Here is a 19,880-nt window from a genome sequence, read left to right on the forward strand (position 1 = left end):
TTAGCTTGGTGTGTCCCCTGACAGGTCATGGCTTACATCATTATTATGAAGTGCAACCAATGAACCAAGAATGGCATCTCACGTCAACACATGGCTATAAAGTAAGTATCCTCAGTTAGGAATATCTTCCATATGGTGGCCCCTAGCCAGAGCACCTTGGACAGGTAAATGCAGCAATGTTGCCAGGGGTGTAATATTGTCCTTAGAACTATCACCAGATATTCCTATACTATCATGGTTCCTTTTTATCCTTCCCCTGGTGTATGGGCAGAGAACTGCAGGAGCTCTGGCTGGCAGAGGGATGCACACAAGTATTCCATACTGTAGGTGGTAATAGGACAAGAACATAACTTGGAAATAATAAGTCACCCACTATTTTCAAGATTTCTTCCATGGCAGTAGATGGGTTTGGAAATGGACTTAAAACCTGTGTAATATCATTGTTATCATAGTTATGTGGTGCAGACTTGGATGCATTTTGTGTCTGCTGCCAACATGGAATAGGATAAGGTACTCTGGGCCTGATGTATCAAGCTTCAAAAAGTGGTAAAGTGGAGAGTGATAAACAAGAAGCCAATCAGCTCCTGCCTGACATTTTTCAAACCCAGCCTGTGACAGCAGTTAGAAGCCGATTGGCTGATCACGCTTCAGTTTATCACTTTTTGAAGCTTGATACACCTGGCCATTTGTGTGCAAATGCAGGTAGCAGTGGAATATTTGGCATGATTGTTCATCCATCAGCTACAGTATGCAGTGGGGGCAGGTACATGCTTGCTCGAAATACTATTCAGGAGATTGCAGCCTATTCATTCAGTAGGAAATGTAATGTCGCTGGTTTCTGATGAGGGTTTACGCCACCTCCAGTATTTACAGAGGAGTGGTGCATTGTGGTTATCTGCAGGAAGGGACAGAGATGCATTGTCTACATCAATGGCAAATGTTACTGCTATGTCTGATAACCTCTTTGATATGTACTCGGTGATCCAATAAAAATAAATAAAATAATAATATTATATAGATGTTTCTTTACAAAGCATGTTTCATTTAATATGAGAACAGTTCAGATAAGAAATACATTGATAACAAAAACAACCAAAATAATATTAAACAGAAAATACCCTATGGTATAACCAACAATGTCTTCATCAGGAGAAAGGACATGGTTTATTGTATTTCTTTCTTTAAAAGCCTGGGCTCCTGTCATCTGCTTAGAAGTCCCAGATGCTGGTCAGGGGCCTGTGTGTACAGGATCCTGAGGATAGATCACCCAGCAGAGTGTAGGGCAGAGGAGCTCTCCTATTGGCTGCTTGTGATGTTAGATTCTTGGGTCCGCTGATCTTCTGAAGGTTAAGAAACCAATTTTTTTTTTTTCACGACTGAGTCATCTTAGCTGCTTCTGCTTTAATGAGAGCTATGAGATCTTGGTTGATAAGGAATACAAAGCGGAGGCCAGATATCTATGAGAAAATAAATAGAGATGTACAATATGAATGGGTGGTTCATAATACAGTATGTTGCAATATAGGGAAAACAAGCACAATATCGCATTGTGGAGCTCCAAAACGGCACATTAGCAAATTTAGTTAAAAAGGACCTCTACAGACATACGCCCATGTGTGTAATATTCTTAGGCATCCCAGCCTAACCAATGCACACCCCCTGCGGATCTCATTCTTATGCACTCCAGCATAACCAAAGCGCGACATTTGCATATCTCATTCTTCGCCCTAACTAATGTACGCCCCTAAGCAGAGGGGTGTGGATCATTAGGTCTACAGCATGCTGGTCGACAGTCATTAGGTCAACATGTGACAAGGTTCATTATGTCGACACAAACATAAGGTCAACATGGGGTTTTTCACTGTTTTTTAACCCAAATGTGGACACAGTCGACATGGATACTGGAACGTAGCACTGACTAATCGACCTTATCCCAAGCAGAGAGCTGTAACCAGGATAAGGCAGAGATGCACAGGGATAAACTGAAGGTCTCAGCAGAGTGACATCCTGTATCAAACTCATTTCAGTACATCAAAAAAGACTGGGGGAGGGGAAATGGATTTATTCCGCACTGAATTGGTCCTGTTGTGGGCCTTTCTATGTTGAATCTGCTATCTCCTATGTAGTTATTACTCAATTCCTTTAGGGAATGGGTTTGTTAGTCTATTCTAATAAGAGAGGTGGTGCTACCCTTCTCCAGTACATATGTATACAAAAAGAGGGAGAGGGGAAGGGTGGAGAAATACTGGGTGCACACTGCAGATAGTTTTATTAGACGTCCAACTGATTCAACAACGTTTTAAAATGTAACTTTTATTATTGACAATATTAAAAAAGAGGTGTATTAATTACACTTTCTTGTTGGAATAATAGTAAGAAGGTGCATAAAAGTTAGAAATAGTGATTAAAATAAAAAGGATGTGGATGCTCTTCTGTGTCTGTGTCCCCCTGATTCCTTGTGTCGACTCTCCTTGTCACTTCTAGGAGAGGGTGCTTCTTTCTGCTTATTTGCTCTGTCCCAGGCTTTGGTTATTTAACTTTCTGTATCTGCTATATTTCTTGTTCCCAGCAAATTGCTTGGTACTATTGTGTAAGCAGTATCCTGCTACAATGTTGCCTTTTTGTCTTCAAGGCAACCTTGTTGAGGATGATCGGATACAGTTAGTTCTATTCTTGGTCTGGTATGAGCTATTTTTCTATTGTCCTCACCTCACACTGTCTGTGCTTTATTGCTGTATTTTAGTGTTCCGCAGCTCCTTTGTTCTTATACAGTATTTATATTGATTCCAGAGTTAAAGCCTGCGTGTTGCTCTCGTTTTAAATCAAGTTTCAGCAGTATTCACTGTGCTAGGTCATCTTACGCATAATATTCCACTTTTTATTACGGTCACTGTGGTTATATATGATATTTGGCTGTCCCACAGCAACTTCTCCGTAGTTTTTAACCCCTTCCCGACATTTGACGTACATTTACGTCATGGCCGGGAGGTACTTCCCGACACATGGCATAAATGTACGTCATGACTTCTAACTGTCACTGCGTCTAGAGACGCAGTGACAGTTAGGTGATGTCTGCTGTCCCTGACAGCAGACATCCCCCCTCGCCGCCCAGGGGGGGCAGGGGTGCCCCCCCCGGTCGGCGATCGCTGTGATTGGCTGTTCAAATCTGAACAGCCATTCACAGCGTTTCCTGTGTTACCGGCGGCTAAGCCGCTCGGTAACACAGGGATCGGTGGTGATCGGTGCTGTCAGGTACAGCACCGATCACCACCGATGTGCAGCCCACCCCTCGCACCCGCCGGGCACTCACCCGGCAGCAGCAGCGGCTCCCACGGCTCCCCCGGAGCGTCTGGAGCGCACGCAGCGCTGCCCTCCTCCCCCCCGCAGCAGCAGCAGCAGCATCAAGCTGCTGAAAAAGTTGTAAAATAAAATATATGCACTGAAAATATATGTATATATATATATATATACACACACACATATATATATATATATATATATATGTGTGTGTATATATATGTATATATATATATAAATATATATATATATATATATATATATATATACACATATATGTGTGTGTGTGTGTGTGTGTGTGTGTGTGTGTGTGTGTGTGTGTGTGTGTGTGTGTGTGTGTGTGTATATACCCCACCGATCGCCAGCCCCCCCCCCCTCCCACCCGGCAGCCCCCCTCCCTCCCACCCACCCGGCTGCCGCAGCGCCAGCACCCCAACCACCCCCCCGCCAGCCGCAGCGCCAGCCCCCCTCCCAAAGCTGGTGACTAAAATGGGGTCACTTGTGGGGGGGTTCCACTGTATTGGTGCTTCGGGGGTCTTGCTAATGCGACATAGCACCCACCATTCATTCCGCCACCAAAAATCACTCCTTCCCTTCTGAGTCCTGCCATGCACCCAACTGGTATTTTTTGGTCACACGTGAGGCATTGCCGTACTCGGGAGAAATTGGGGCACAGATTTTGGGGTGCTTTGTCTCCTTCATTCCTTGTGAAAATAAAAAATTTTGAGCCAGAACTGCATTTTTGTGTAAAAAATTACATTTTTTTACACAAAAATGCAGATCTGGCTCAAAATTTTTCATTTTCACAAGGAATGAAGAAGACAAAGCACCCCAAAATCTGTGCCCCAATTTCTCCCGAGTACGGCAATGCCTCATGTGTGACCAAAAAATACCAGTTGGGTGCATGGCAGGACTCAGAAGGGAAGGAGTGATTTTTGGATTTTGCAGCACAGATTCTGGTTGAATGACCCCCGAAACACCCATACAGTGGAACCCCCCCACAAGTGACCCCATTTTGCAAACTACACCCTTCAGGGAATTCATCAAGGGGTATAGTGTACATTTCAAACCCCCCGGGGTTTCACCAATTTTGATACAACTGAGCTGTGAAAATGAAAAATTTATTTTTTTCATTTTCACTGCCCAGTTGTACCACAATTGGTGAAACCCCTGGGGGTTTGAAATGTACACTATACCCCTAGATGAATTCCCTGAAGGGTGTAGTTTGCAAAATGGGGTCACTTGTGGGGGGGTACCTAACTTTTAGCATCTTATGGTGCCTAGAAACCTACATGGTTCCTAAAAAATAATCTCATAAAAAGGAGGCTCCAAAATCAAGTAGGTGCTCCTTCTATTATGAAGCCTGTGGTTTGGTCACCGTGCACACTAGGGCCACATATAGGATATTTATGAAAACCAAAGAATTGGGGGAATCAATTTTTAGTCACATTTCTCTAGTAAAATGTACTGTGTTCCTTAGAAAAATGTATTAAATTTGCAAATCTGCAAAAAAAATGAAATTTTGAAATTTCACCTACACTTTGTTTTAATTCCTGTGAAACACCTAAAGGGTTAACAAACTTCCAAAATGCTGTTTTGAATACTGTGAGGGGTGCAGTTTTTGAAATGGCATCATTTATGGGGGTGTCTCACATACAAGTCCCTCAAAGTCACATCAGAACTGAACTGGTCCCTAAAAAAATCAGTGTTTGAAATTTTCTTGAAAATTTGAGAATTTGCTATTCATATTTGAAGCCTCCTAGTGTCCAAAAAAATTAAAAGGAAGTTGAAATAATGATGGCAACATAAAGTAGACATATGGTCTATGTTAGTTATTAACTATTTTGAGTGGTATGATTATTTGTATCACAAGCAGAAAATTTAACATTTTGCAAATCGCTAAATTTTCCATTTTTTCACGACATTTTGGTATTTTTCACAAAAAAACACAGACTGTATCGACCCAAATTTACCACTAATTTGAAGTACAATGTGTCACGAAAAAACAATCTCAAAATCACTGGGATAAGTAAAAGCAAAAAAAAGTTATCCCCACTTAAGTGAGACATGTCAGATTTGAAAAAAATGGCTCTGTCAGGAACGCAAAAACTAGCTCTGTCAGGAAGGGGTTAAGGAGAATGAGTTATTCTATTATTAATGAGGATGATCATTTGCTGCAGTCATTATAGAAATAACCACTTATTTAGCTACTTGGTATTTCTTTTAATTTGTATATGTTTCAGCAGGCTCTATCATTAACTATTAAATACTGATGGTATATATTATCCAATCTCCCCTTTTACAATTTATATACAGTCACTTCTAGATGTTTGTGGTGCGTTTATGATACACACCATCCAATCTTTCTTGGTACAATTTGTGTGTCATCCCTTTCAGATGTTCTGCAGTACGTTCATGACCCACACTCTCCAAATTTTCCTTATGCGCTTTATATGTGAGAGCTTTTGGTGTTTGTAGTACACTCACTTATGTTTTATTAGATTTAAGGGCTGATGGTATTTTGTTATATATCTATGATAGAGTGCTACTGAGGATCTTTATTATCTGTCACTCTGCGTCACAGCCACTTAATGTGTGCGATCTATAGGCACTTGTCTATTTCCCCTGATATTGGGGATACACTTTCAGTATGACAAATAAATCTAAAGCATTAGTTTATTAACACACATGGACGGAAAATTGGAAGTTATTGCCGACTATTGTTTTGTACAGCAGCCGTTCGCCGCATGCACAGTATAAGCGCTGCCCGCTTCCCCTATGTTGGGTATGCGGTGCTAGCGCAACGATGGGGTCTGGAGCAAGTGTTTTATCAGACTCTCATAGGTAGAGTTTACAAGTGGTTATTACAGTATGTGTTATTGTGCAACGCAACCGCTTGCCGCGTGCAATAGATAGACGCTGCCCGCTTCCCTTATGTTTGGAATGCGGTACTAGCGCAGCAATAGGGTCTGGAACTAATTTTTCTGACACTCGCAAGTGAAGATTGGAAACAGTTATTATAGTATATATTATGCGGCGCAGCTACTAGCCGTAGTATGTAAAAGCTGCCCGCTTCCCTTGTATTGGGTATGCGGTGGTAGCGCAGCAATAGGGTCTGGAACAATTGTTTCTTCAAACACTCGCGGGTGAAGTTTGAGATGGTTATTATAGTATATATTGTTGTGCAGCGCAGCTACTTGCCGTGTGCAGTAAAATAACGATGCCCGCTTCTCCTATATTAAATATGCGGTATCAGCTTGACAGTGAGGTTTGGTATGATTTTGTTCCAAACAAACGCAAATGGGGATTGGGGTACCGTTGCTGTGTATCATCATTTCAGTACATGCTGTCCAATAAAGATTCTGGTGACTAAACACTGGATGAACATTTCATTTGAATAATCATCAAATACATAGCATAGAAACAGCACACAAAGGGCCTTATACGGATTCCCACGTAAAGCAAAGTCATGTGTGAACACCCGCTGCAAATAGAATGCGAATAGGCACACCCACAGAAGTGTTCCCTCATGTACCTTCACACCGCTGTCACCCAGAAAGCCTATCAAGTAGCACCAGAGAAAGGGCTACGATGCACACAACTGACTCAGCCCGGAATGTATGCACAGTATGCCAAAATCTTACGTCATCAAATATGGCAAGTACAAAGCCAATGCAGTCTGCAATATCATGCTCATGTACTTACTTCCACCACAGAGTTGTGGCTCAGCTTCCACTTATTTCCTGGGAGCACAGGGCGACCATCAATATAGAGAGCTCTTCTGCCTTCATTTGCTATGAAAAAGTCCCCATTGTTCTTCAGCTTTATGACCCCTTATTGAGGAAAATAGAAATCAGTCAGAAACACTTAGGCCAAGCGCAGGCCGCCACACACTGTATTGTACCGTGTTTCCCCGATAATAAGACACTGTCTTGTTTAGTTTATTTTCAAGAAAAAACACCATAGGGCTTATTATCAGGGTAGGGCTTATTTTAATTAACATTGACACCATGCCCCCCAAGTCCTGCTTTTACAGACACCATGCCCCCAGTCCTGCTCCTCACCTACAGCTCTTTCCAGTTTTTCAGGCTTTCCGCTAGGGCTTATTTTCGGGGTAGGGCTTATTTTGGACTAGTTTCCAAAAATAAGGGTAGGGCTTATTATCGGGGAAACATAAGGGGGTTGGTTGGAGTACAAGCAACAAACACGCTCACATCTCTTTGTGCTTTCATGACTTTACTGCCACATATCCATCCCCTATTTTCTTAGGAGATCAGAAAGAAAATCAAGCATGTTAAAAGGTACACACTGTAGGAACATCTCCGAGCAGATTGATGTTCCCGTGACTACAGCTGTAAATATTAATGTTTAAAGTCCATGTGATTATAGTCAAACTATTAACACAACCACAGGAGGAAAATCAGGCGGATAGAGAGAATGGTAGAAAGACAGCCAAGAGAAGTTTCCAAAGAGATAAAAGCTGAAATTGGAGGTCAAGGTAAATCCATGTGTGACCATATATGACCCAGGAGGATTCCACTTTAAATAAAGAAAATACAACATAAAACCCCACAAAGGCTAGACTTGAATTTGCTTAAATGCATATTGACACAGTGTTTCTGGGAGGGTGTGGTTTTGGCAAGTTAGTCAAAATTGGAGACTTTAAGAAAGTTACATTAGCTCTAATTTCACAGATGAAAACATTAAGCTTTCAAAGCGACCACGCCCATGCCGCCTGTGATATAGGAGGAAGGCTAGACGGTGTTTTGGGGTTCCTTTGCTGCATTTCACATGAGGTGCCATGAATCTGAGCAGGGCACAATGAAATCTCAGGACTACCAAGGCATTCTGGAGCCAAACATAGTGCCCAGTGTCAGAGAGCTCTGCCTCGTGGGTCTGCCATAGGTCCTCCAACAGGATAATAACCAGGAACACAACTGAAAGCACCCAGGAATGGATATGAACATAACATTGGACTATTGTGAAGTAGCTTAATATGTGGCCTGGTCTGAATCCCATCAAACATCTATGGAGAGAGCTGAAACATACGGCATATAGAAGACACCCTCATAGCTGGAGCAGTTTGCGCATGGTGAGCCAAACTACCTACTGGCAGGAATAGAAGTACCAGAGAAAGCTACAGAAACCCATTGCTTGTATCCAATGATTGCGCAACAAAATAAGTGTTAGGGTCCCATCATTATTGCCCATGCCATTTTCATTTGTTTTATTATTTTAAAAAAAATATATTTTTTTTTATAAAAAAAAACTAAATACATAGGGGGGTAATTCAATCTGTGTCTGGAAATATCAGCACTATTCAATGCTGCCATTACAGACAGCATTGAAGGCTGCCAGATCAGACTTTTTTTAAGGTCAGATCTGTTTTGTCGGAAATGGCTGCAGATTGTTATTCATGGCCGTTTTCCGACAATCCACAGCCGTTTCCGACAATGTACGGACTTTCTGAATCAACAGTCTGAACATTGAAAGCTGTCGGAAATGGCCATTGGATTGAATACACTGATTTAATTTCAATATAAAATACACAATGATGGGTGCCAATTAACTTTATTTCACTCTAAGATTTTTCTCAGTGAAGCAAGACCTCCATTCATTCTCAGCCAGGTATGTCAAGGGGAAGGCTTTACAGCCCAAATTTTGCAGATGCATCCAATTGTGACGAGGTCTCAATGGAGGGGTCGCAAATTGTGATCACATTTCAGACAGTCTCTGGCAAGGAAGGGGCCAATCCATGTGAAAATAGGAATCTGGTACTTAAATCTTACAAAGCTTAAACTTCACTGCTCCCTGTAGGGAGAGAGTCTTGTCCTGCAGTAAGACAAATAGGTCCGGAACAAACATCCACTGGAATAAAATTAGGTTCAATTATTTAAGATTTTAAATGCAAACATGAGCCTCCAAGTGTGTGGGCTGCCTGTAAAACATGGGTCCACAGCAAGACCAGAGAATTTGCCTAGATCAACGGATCATGGAGGTGAGGAAGGACAGTAATAACGCCCATGAATTTTGTGACTATCCCCAGCACTGTGCAATCGGAAGAGGCAAAAAATAAAAATATTTTTTTTTTTTTTAAATAGGGTCCTTGATATTAGACTTTCACATAAAAAAAAAAAATGAATAGCAGATTCACGCTACAGTTAGCATATTTTAGGGTAAACATAGAAATACAATATTACAGAAAGTAAATGCTCTATGGCAGGCTTTACCAACCACGGTCCTCAAGGCACACCAACAGTGCAGGTTTTAGTGATATCCCGGCTTCAGCACAGATGGTTTAATCAGAATCACTCAGGTACTAATTAAGTCACCTGTGCTCAAGCCTGGATATCACTAAAACCTGCACTGTTGGTGTGCCCTGAGGACCGTGGTTGGGAATGCCTGATCTATGGCAATAATAGTTTTATATTAACCTTGTTTCCGAGAAATCTTCCAAGCTGGGCCCTCTAGTGACAGGTCCACATCAATCTGGTTGTCCTTGGTGGCTCTACCAAGAGTTATCTGGTAGATAAGACAAAAATGAAAGGGGAAAAAATATGTCCATTAAAAAAAACAAATGCTTCCTTTATAGAACATAATCGATCATGTGCTTGCCCTCTAACCATATTAGTTATTGTACCTCTCGTGACCTCATGAGATATCGCACCATGCGTCCCCGCAATACGGCCAATGTCTGTGTATCAAAGTCAGGCGAGCTCATTCCTGCAAGAGAGACACCACAAGTTTATAAAAACCTAATAATGTCCTCCTATGTGTAAGCGCAATACAGATTATTTCTGATTTCAGCCATTGTCATAGCTAGAAGCTTACTGCAGTGTCTCAGGAAGTCTGATGTACTTATTTAAACAAGGAAAAGTAACAATTACATTTCTAGTATTTTCAACATTTCTTCCATATGAATTTATGGGGTGATTCAGACCTGCCCGTAGCAGGACGAATATCGTTCCCCTGGCCGATGATAGGTGTTTGCGCATGTGCGAGAATCACACTTGCCGGTGTGGTCACTCCGGGCTGACTTTTCTTTACGAACAGTGAAGTAATTATTCGATAGTGAACGACCATTGAATGATCTCTCTCCTGTTCAGCCGCATGCAAGTGGATCTGTTTGCAAAGGCATCGGCTCCTTCGCATGCTAGAGAGCGGATTTGGGGCGAGTATATGCAGCCTAGCATACAGGTCTGAATCAGGCTATTAGTTCTCATACATTCCTGACTACACGCACAGCCCCATAATAGTAGCCTGCTCATTTACAAAGCTCCAAATAACTCAGAGACTTGCATTCCTGCCATCTGATCACTGTACATAATGCACAATCTGAACTTTACTTTGATCAATGAGGAACACAAGGACAACCCACAGCAACATCTGAACGTGGTGTAGAGGAGCCCTGGCAGCTACAGGGAAGATCAGTCTATGCTCTCTCCTACACCACTGACAGTGTAATCGAATATAACTGTGGGTGACATGTCATTGTAGGCTCTACCACTAGGTCATAGATTACATCAAGTATACATTATAGGAATGCCGCCCTAGACTAAAGAGAAAGACAGGGTAACTTTGTAGTTGTGCATTAATAGCAGCCATAGGAAATGCATGTCTTTCTAATTATGCCCTTACCATAAAGGGCTAGTTGTTTCCATACGCTACTTAAAGGAAGCAACATTTAGATTTGAAATAATAATAATAATAATAATAATAATAATAATAATAATAATATAATATGGCTGGAGACAACTTTGAATAAGGATAAAAAGGCTCCAGAATTCTCCGATTATTGGGATGGGTATGGATCATTGGATAGACAACAACTAGGTCGACAAGCATTAGGTCAGCACCACTAGGTCGACATGCATCAGTGTCGACATGAGGTTAGGTCAACAGGGTCATTAGGAAGGCAGACATGGTGTTTTTCACTTTTTTTGACACGAATGTCAACACAGCCGAAACGTAGAACCACTTCCCCTCGCATGGCCCGCTGCGGTGCCATGCTAGGCACACTATTTTATTCTCCCACCATGCCCCTATGGTAGGACATGAAATACTGCCTGTTGGCACATGTCGACTAAAAAAAAAAAAGTGAAAAACCCCGTCGACATAATGCTTGTGTCGGCCTAATGACCCTGTCAACCTAACCTCATGTCAACCTAGTGGTATGGACCTAATGCTTGTCGACCTTGTGACCGCATCCCCATGGGACAGCTATATAGACACTCTCCCGGTAGACTTTCGAAAGAGGATTAGAGACACTCTTTTTGGTGTATGGGTTCTTAGGCATCAAGAAAATTATCCTACTAGTTACAGCCCGTCCCAATGCTGGAATATAACAGCAATGTCAGCACCGGCAGCTTTGTGCATATGAAGAGAGCAACACTTAGGGGTATATTCAATGCGGCCAGCAAGGGGGTTTGTATGGCAAGGATGGCTTTCTTTTGGTGAGGATGACCGAAAACAAGCCATCCTCGCCGCATTCTATGTTCCAGGGAAATCCTTGCCCCCGGAAGGTCGAGGGGTCTCCGCAAATGCAGCGAGTCCACTGCATATAGCAGTGAGCATTGCCGTTTTGACAGCCACACTCGCCGTTTCCACCCCACTGAAAAGAACCGGCGAGGTGGAAACGGTGAGTGAAGGGAGATCAGTTGAATACTGATCACGAGCTACAGGTATGACGGCGAGCTATCGGCACTGCTCGTCATCATAGCTCGCCATTTGGCTCTGAATATACCCCTTAAATTGCTCTGTCTGGTGTGAACTAGTGGCCACTGGCATGCAACACACTTGAGGTCCGGAGCCGCATTAGCCTTTTATTATATAGGGTATGTATATGGCACCACAAGGGGTCCACAGCGCCTTACATATTGCATTAACTATTACAGTGCCGCTGTTACATATGAAGTGCAAAAGCCAAAAGACTTTCAATGCAATACAATTCAAAGCAAAGGATGATTTAGACATTACAGTAAATACCCACATAGGCAGTGCTAGCTGAGCCTGAAGGTTGGGAAGCAGGAGGAGAAGGTGATATAAGTGAGGAAAGGGGCCCTACTCCTCTTACAAGCTATAGGCGAGGAACAGTTATTCAAGACCGACACAGACAGGTGAGCAATAGTAATTCCAGAGGGTACAGGGAAATATATAGTGCAATACATGCAGCATGACAAACCTCTAATTACTGCTTTTATTTCATTCAGAGCAGAAACCTAGATACACACAAACACCACTATTACTGCATTACAAATCCATAAATTAAACACCTGCAAGGGTTTCCACTTTTTAGGGAGTTACTTTAAGAAGCTTTGCATTTACTCACACAGGGTCATCGAAGCCAGAGCCAAAACTAACATTTCCGGCACCCGGGCAAGGCAATAATTTGGCACCGAGATCCACACCCCTATCCCCACATGCACTTTCATCAGGCCCTTTCTCTCACAGAGTGCAACTAAGCTGATCATCCACTCATTAGTCATCTCACGGCTTGACTACTGTAATGCTCTTCTCACTGGCCTCGCTCAATCCCAACTAGCTCCTCTCCAATCTGTCCTCAATGCTGCAGCCAGGCTTATCTTCCTCTCCCGCCGCTCTAACTCTGCTACTCCCCTTCAACAAAATCTGCACTGGCTTCCATTCCCCTACAGAATCCTCTTCAAACACCTCACACTCACATACAGGGCCATCTCTAATTCCATTGCTCCATATATCTCTAACCTCATCTCCATTCATACACCCTCCCGCCCTCTACGGTCAGCTGACGACTGTCGTCTCTCCTCCACCCTGATCACTGCTTCCCATGCTAGAGTACAGGACTTTGCCCGTGCTGCACCCCTTCAGTGGAACGCACTCCCTCGCTCCATTAGACTCTCCCCGACCTTGCAAAGCTTCAAACGGGCACTGAAAACTCACCTATTCATCAAAGCGTACCCTTCCACTGCATAAACCAGCTGGTTCTCCGACCCCTTGCCTGTTTCCTGTTTACATCCTGCTATCTAACCACCACCCCCTCGCTTGCACCTCTTGTAATCTGTCTGTCTCCCCTTCCTACTAGATTGTAAGCTCCTCCGAGTAGGGCCCTCTTCCCTCCTGTTGTCAAAGCCCACTTCTCTTCACATTTCACTCACAGCTCTCCTTTACTCCAACACTCAGTGACCATCTTCATACTCATCTCCATCATTGGCCTCAAGCCTCTAGTTGTATGTTGATTGGGTCCTCACAACTTACATTTAAGCTGTAATGTGTATTGAACTGTGGTGCTCTTTATTTGTACTGTATTTTTGTTATTTATTCAATGTTATGCCAAGTTTTGTCTCCCTGTAATGTTCCTTTGTACGGCGCTGCGAAACACTTGTGGCGCCTTATAAATAAAATTATAATAATAATAATAATAATAATAATAATAATAATAATGCACAGATGGATACAGGGCCATCTTTGCTCCCCCCACACATCCAGCGCATGCCATTCCTACCCCACCCCCTGCATGATTAAACAGTAGATACTATTTTATCATACAAAGCCGAGAGCTGTATTATTATGTTCACTAGCTGTAGTTCCTAACCAGGAAAGACACTTCTCTCTAGTTCAGACATAATAAAGAAAGACAAAAATAAATGACTGACCCGTTATACTATCCACTAACACCTGCCACCGATGCAACTCCTGCTCCAGCTGTCGGATCTCCCGTTTCTGGCGACGGTCAGCAACAGTCAGCTCTGTGAAAAAGCAGCAGTATAAATATAGGAGATGCCCCTAGCTTAGGGAACAAAGCCTATTGCACAACACTGAAGAGAGAACTCACCATGTTCTAGAACCTCATCCCGAGTATCCCTAGAAATATAAATAAATAAGTATATCATCCAAACAGGAGAGGTCGTAAAGTGAAGGATAGCAAAGCACGGGGTGCAGAGGGCCCTGCTCATGTGGGCTCACAGACTAACACTATTTTTGGCTTTATGATGCACTAGGGCTATTGGCAGCACAACTGGAATGCATACCCCATTGAGTCAGTTATTAACATGATGGCATCTGTGATAAAGACTTATAATGCAGTAGAAACAATAGGCCCACAAAATGCTATGTGTCCTTTATTCTAATGGAGCTATGTTATATGAAATTAAAAATGCAAGAAATAGGCGTGCACTTGTATCTACTCATTCCATACAAGGTTGCTGTGCGTATCAGTATTCCTCCTGCATCTGTGCAGTATACCCTATAGTGTGAGGAAGCCAACATACGCTGTATCTGGTTTACTCAAGTTCACAAACATCTACTATACCTAAGTTTGCTGTCATCCAACATGTCTTCTGCATCAGAGAAATTTAGGACCTGATCCCCCTTGGGTAATGGCTGGACTAAGATGATGAGAACAAAAGATTAGTCATGGACTCCTATATCAAGGCATAGGAGTGATACAACAAGAACATGAGATATACCTGTCTGGTCGTCCAGAAGATAGTACTGCTTCATAAGCTGCCAGTGGATCTGGAGAGACTTGGCTGTGCGCGATACATAGAAAACCTCTGGATGGTTGGTCATTAAGTCTTGAAAGGTCTCCAGAGTGGGTTGTGAGCTCTGTAAAGAAATCCCCATTAACAGCGCAGTTCTACTGCACATAGCACATGTCTGTCCCAGCACATTCTCCTACTTACAGAGCTCACAGTACTTAGCAACTGTTCCTCAGCCTTGCTAAACAGCACCTTGCTCTGGATGGCAGCTATTGCCTCTGGATGTAACTGTCGGATTGCCTGGCATGCTAGCCTACAAAAAATAAGAGATATTGCTTTACCATTCATATACTGAGCCACTTTAACTGTGTATGCATTATCTAAAGATCCACTTTGGAAGACCTCTCTCACTACCCACTTGGAGATAACCGGGTCGTAGAGAAGGGCATACCACCGCTCTTGGATTTCGTTAAGGGTAAAACGACAGCTGAACTTGACTCCCAGGTGCACAGCATGCAGATCATTAGTCTGAAAACAAAGTGACAAAGCCAGGGACTGTTATTACAATAACAGGAGTCTAAACACCAGGCTATGTAATGCAGGCTTCGAGCAATAACTATACTAGAGCATACTAAAGGCTAAAAAGCCAGACGTGAAGACAAACCTGTAGCACTGTGTTTATCAGAAGCAGATCGTCAGCAGGTTTCCACCTTCCTAAATCCTTGGTAACCTGCAGCGGCTGTTTACTCTTCTTTATACGTTTTGTGATGCAAGGGCTTGGTGCTGGAGATGGTGGAGCTGGGGTAGGGACTGTCTTACAGATTTGCTACAATACAAACAGATTGGATTAACGAGTTGCAAATACAATACACAACTGAACCATTAAAATATGTTATTCCCTGACCAATACCCTTCCACCAATTATGCTATGTTGTGTCACACATCCAAATAATGCCTTGTGAGGGGCTATCCGGGGTAAGACTAAAGAAATCCTGTAAAAAAAGCTAATTTATATATAAAAAATAATTATCTGCAGTGTCACTCATCTCCACACAAACAGTATAAGGATGGTACAAGGTGGCAAACAAGAGAAGATCAGATCTTCCATCACTTCATAAAGCCAGAGGAACCCTAAAGCTGTGTACAGGCTAGATAACGGGCAATCTCGCAGAAGGTCGCAGAAATGTTACCTTCGCATCAGACCATGCAGGTTACACTGGCCGGTGTGAACAACATGATACAATACATTACACTGCAGGCTGTCACAAACAATACCGTCAGATCTGCATGCACTGGACACAGATCTGAATAAGTCATTAGTGATTCACAGAGCAAATCAGAGCTGCACAACGGACAAACAATGTAGCGGTTAAAAGATAATAGAAAGGGTTTCAATTCCTGAAAGTGATAACTAAATAGTGCGGAAACTTTCAGAGCTGGGATAAATCACAGCGAGTATCTCTCAAAGCGGAGATGATGTACCAGTAGGAATAGTGTATGTGGGAACAGGGTAGTATAGCAAAGAGCTGGCATTCTGACAGCATACCGTGTGTATGTTAAAGTCACATTTGTACATGCAACCCTAAATTAACCTAAATGATTCTAATCACAAAGTTAGGTAAAATCTGTACTTGCATTAATAGCTGCATTCCGCAGGGAATACTTGGCTGTAAAGGACACGCACAGTATTTGCACTGTAAAAGTTATACTCCTACTATAAACATGCCAAGCATTATGGAGGGAAGAGCATGGAACTTTTGCAGTCATCAGGGAACCTGGTAAACTAAAAACCCACAGACCCAATGCAATTTCATTGTTTAATACATTAGGGCAATATACAAGCAATTTGGTATTTTTATGCGATTGCGGCAATCAATTGCATAAAAAATGTCCAAACCGCATGTATATGACAGCAGATCCAATGCAATGTGTATTCTTGTGCACATCAAATTGGAGCCTGCGAATCGTGCAGCCAGCAAGAGAGATCTGTTGGACCACAGCCAAGCCATTCAGGCTTGGCTACGATTGCATTTGATATATCAAATGGAAAAGGACTAAATACAATATATCATACAGGGACCCGTCGCTCAAGGTTTTTTTTAGGGGGGTGTCATGGGCAGGGTCACGGTCAGGGTCACGGGTGACTTCTCTGTTCGGAGAAGTCACCTAGTGTATGGGCAGATTAAGTTACAAACTTATCCATCAGGTAATAACTAATTTGCAATCCCACAAGGATAATTAATCTTATCTAAATGTGCGTACACACAGGCTTTTATCGCTGGTAATATGGTCGCTGAGCGACCATATTGCCAGCGATTGGAGTGTGCACCGGCGATAAATCGCCGGGTGCGCGCTCCCGTTTTTAGCCCCCTTATGATCGCTTGAATTGTCTTGCTCCTGCGACCAGCTGATTCCCTCTGCGGCTCCCCTGGCAGAGGTTCCCTTTCATCAGCGACCATCTCTGGTCGCTGATGAAAAGGAGACACTGAGCAATATATCGCCCCTGTGTGTACACAGGACACCGCCCCAGGGGCACAGGACACCTTACAGCACACTGGTGGTTCTGCCGGGGGACAGGACACCTTACAGCACACTGGTGCTGCCGGGGGACACTTGGCACTTTTATTTAGAAACTTACCTTGAAGGTCTAGTACAGTCGAATATGTAATTTCAATTAAATTGAATAAAGTCTCTAAAAGTATAAAATGATGATTACAGTTCTGTATAATATGCTTTATATAGAGTCCATATAAACATGCTTAACATGTCAGACTCCAAAAAATTCTAGGGTCAATGGAATGTTTAGAAATATGGATAATGATAACCCTGACTACTAGCATGAAATCGGGCTGCGATCTGCATTCTGAAAATAATATAATATGGTAATAATAGTTTGTACCTTCTTCTTCTCACTGGATGAAGGTTCACTTCCCGAGAGACGCCCTGGCTCTCCCCCACTCGGGCCACGTGCGCGGCTGGTGGACTTGGCAAGACTGCTCTCCACCAACTCATCATCAAATTTCTTCCTTTTAATAAACCTGTTAAGAAGAATAGAGAAAATAAAATTAGTGAATACATTGATCAACACAAAAAAAAAAACTGCTAAACAAGGGTGTCTGTTCTTACTGTTATCTATTGATAGTTGAAAAGAGAATAAATGGATACTTTTATAGTGAACCTTGATAAAATGATACAATGCCAGTACAGAATTTTGTATTGGTATAAATTATTTTGGCAATGATGCCACAGCTTTCCCAATTTACTTGCTCCCACCCTCCTTCAGGATGGGTGTGGTATGACTGCCCTACAATTGGGATCCTGGCAGTCAGTATACTGACATTGGAATCCTGACCTCCGGTGCTTCGACGGGGCCAAGTGCAAAGAAGCCCCTTGCGGGCACGCTTCACTCGCCACAGATTCTATTCTCCCTCTATGGGGGTCGTTGACCCCAAGGGAGAACAGCCCCTGTCACCCAGCACCCCTTCAGGATGTCTCAGTGCTGCTCTCAACCTCTGGGGTACAAGACACCTTACACACAGATGCCAGTAGGGGGTACAAGACACCTTACACACTGATGCCACTGGGGGGGGGGTACAAGACACCTTACACACTGATGCCACTGGGGGGGGGTACAAGACACCTAACACACTGATGCCACCGGGAGGGTACAGGACACCCTACAGCACACTGGTGCCGGCGTGGGGGGTACAAGACACCTTACAGCACATTGCTGCCGCCGGGGGGTACAAGACACCTTGAAGCACACTGGTGGTGCCGCCGGGGGATACAAGACACCTTACAGCACACTGGTGGTGCCGCCGGGGGGTACAAGACACCTTACAGCACACTGGTGGTGCCGCCGGGGGACAGGACACCTTACAGCACACTGGTGGTGCCGCCGGGGGACAGGACACCTTACAGCACACTGGTACTGCCGACACCTTACACACTGGTACTGCCGGGGAACAGGACACCTTACACACTGGTACTGCTGGTGGGACAGGACACCAATGAATACAGACAGAGCAACCCAGCTATCACTTCCTACAAGGCAATGCTGATAATAATTACTACATGCCCACACAGCAATGACCTGTCAAAAACGCGCCGACTGCATGTTGGGACTTGTGGTTCCACAGCAGTTAGCCGTCACCGCCTTCTGTTTATACTAATGCGCCTGGAGACTGCAGTGTACGTCACCTGGACGAACTCCTCCTCTTGGGAATTAGGCCAGAGCCCTGGGAGAGGCTCCTCTTATGTCCGGCAGAGGAATCCTCATCCTCGGAGCGACTGGCGGAGGCCAGCAGGGAATCCATCCCCTCCGATGGGTCTCCTCCTGTGGGCATTCAGCGCCGGGCCTACCCCATAGTGTACACTACTGAATCCTCCGTTTCGGAGACATGACGTCACGTCCGGTATCCCGGCTGCGCCCCTGGAAACCACTAGAGGACGTGCAGTCGCAGTGTGATTCTGTCTCCACTACAGCATATTATGCGGTGTTACTGGTCTTCAAATAAATGGTATAAGCTGTGTTTATCGTATTTATTTTTTTATCTTCTTTATTGCGCTAAAAATATTAAATGAGTTCCAATGGTTGCTATGGGTAGCATCGCCTTTTTGGTGTGCAAGAGAGTTCATAAATGCATACCTTTAGAGGAGAGGGTTGGTAGTCGCACAGGAAAGGGTAAATGTAAGTCAAGAAGGTCGGCCCCTTAATGGGTATCTCAATCATTAAATTTGCATGACATGTGAGGGTGTGCTACCACTGGACATCAAAAAGTTGCATGTACAGTTTGGGACAGAAAGAAATGTCGCTGTGTGGTGCACCAAAGATAAAGAGTCAATTAAAATGTAACTTTTAATGTTATGGATTTAAAAGTATAGCGAAATATAAAAGACACAGAACAAAAATGACATACACATAAGATTAAAAAAGGATATAAATTATCCTTGCAACGTGGGGTCCCACACTCCTAATATTCAATTCCCACTAGTGTTGGGGTACATGATCCGTCTATTAAATGTCTCGTATTCTTATATATACGTGGCGGGCATTAGATATGTATCATAAATTACCCCTTTCCTAGGGGAAAGTTGGTACAAGTTTAGGGTTGGCTGTTCCCAGAT

The 19,880-nt window shown here is 43.3% G+C and overlaps 2 protein-coding genes across 2 annotated transcripts in view; one reads left to right on the top strand and one right to left on the bottom strand.

The window, feature by feature from the left end:
- Positions 1-1,021: 1,021 nt before the first annotated feature.
- Positions 1,022-19,187, bottom strand: MCRS1 (microspherule protein 1). The gene is made up of 13 exons (XM_083169112.1): positions 18,954-19,187; positions 17,653-17,791; positions 15,418-15,579; positions 15,172-15,281; positions 14,958-15,066; positions 14,742-14,880; positions 14,585-14,660; positions 14,108-14,136; positions 13,929-14,021; positions 9,938-10,020; positions 9,732-9,819; positions 7,003-7,130; positions 1,022-1,457 (listed from the first exon to the last, which is right to left on the bottom strand). Exons 1-13 carry the CDS (start codon positions 19,097-19,099, stop codon positions 1,371-1,373), a joined length of 1,389 nt encoding a protein of 462 aa, XP_083025238.1. The 5' UTR covers positions 19,100-19,187; the 3' UTR covers positions 1,022-1,370.
- LOC146057640 (protein S100-B-like) overlaps positions 18,934-19,880 on the top strand; it is a 58,405-nt gene continuing 57,458 nt past the window's right edge. The window contains exon 1 of the mRNA XM_083169114.1: positions 18,934-19,273. Coding sequence (XP_083025240.1) covers positions 19,245-19,273 — 29 coding nt within the window. The 5' untranslated portion in view covers positions 18,934-19,244. The remainder of the gene's footprint in view (positions 19,274-19,880) is intronic.

Source organism: Crinia signifera, chromosome 2 (genome assembly GCF_055691185.1).
Source record: "Crinia signifera chromosome 2, ASM5569118v1, whole genome shotgun sequence".
NCBI lineage: Eukaryota > Metazoa > Chordata > Amphibia > Anura > Myobatrachidae > Crinia > Crinia signifera.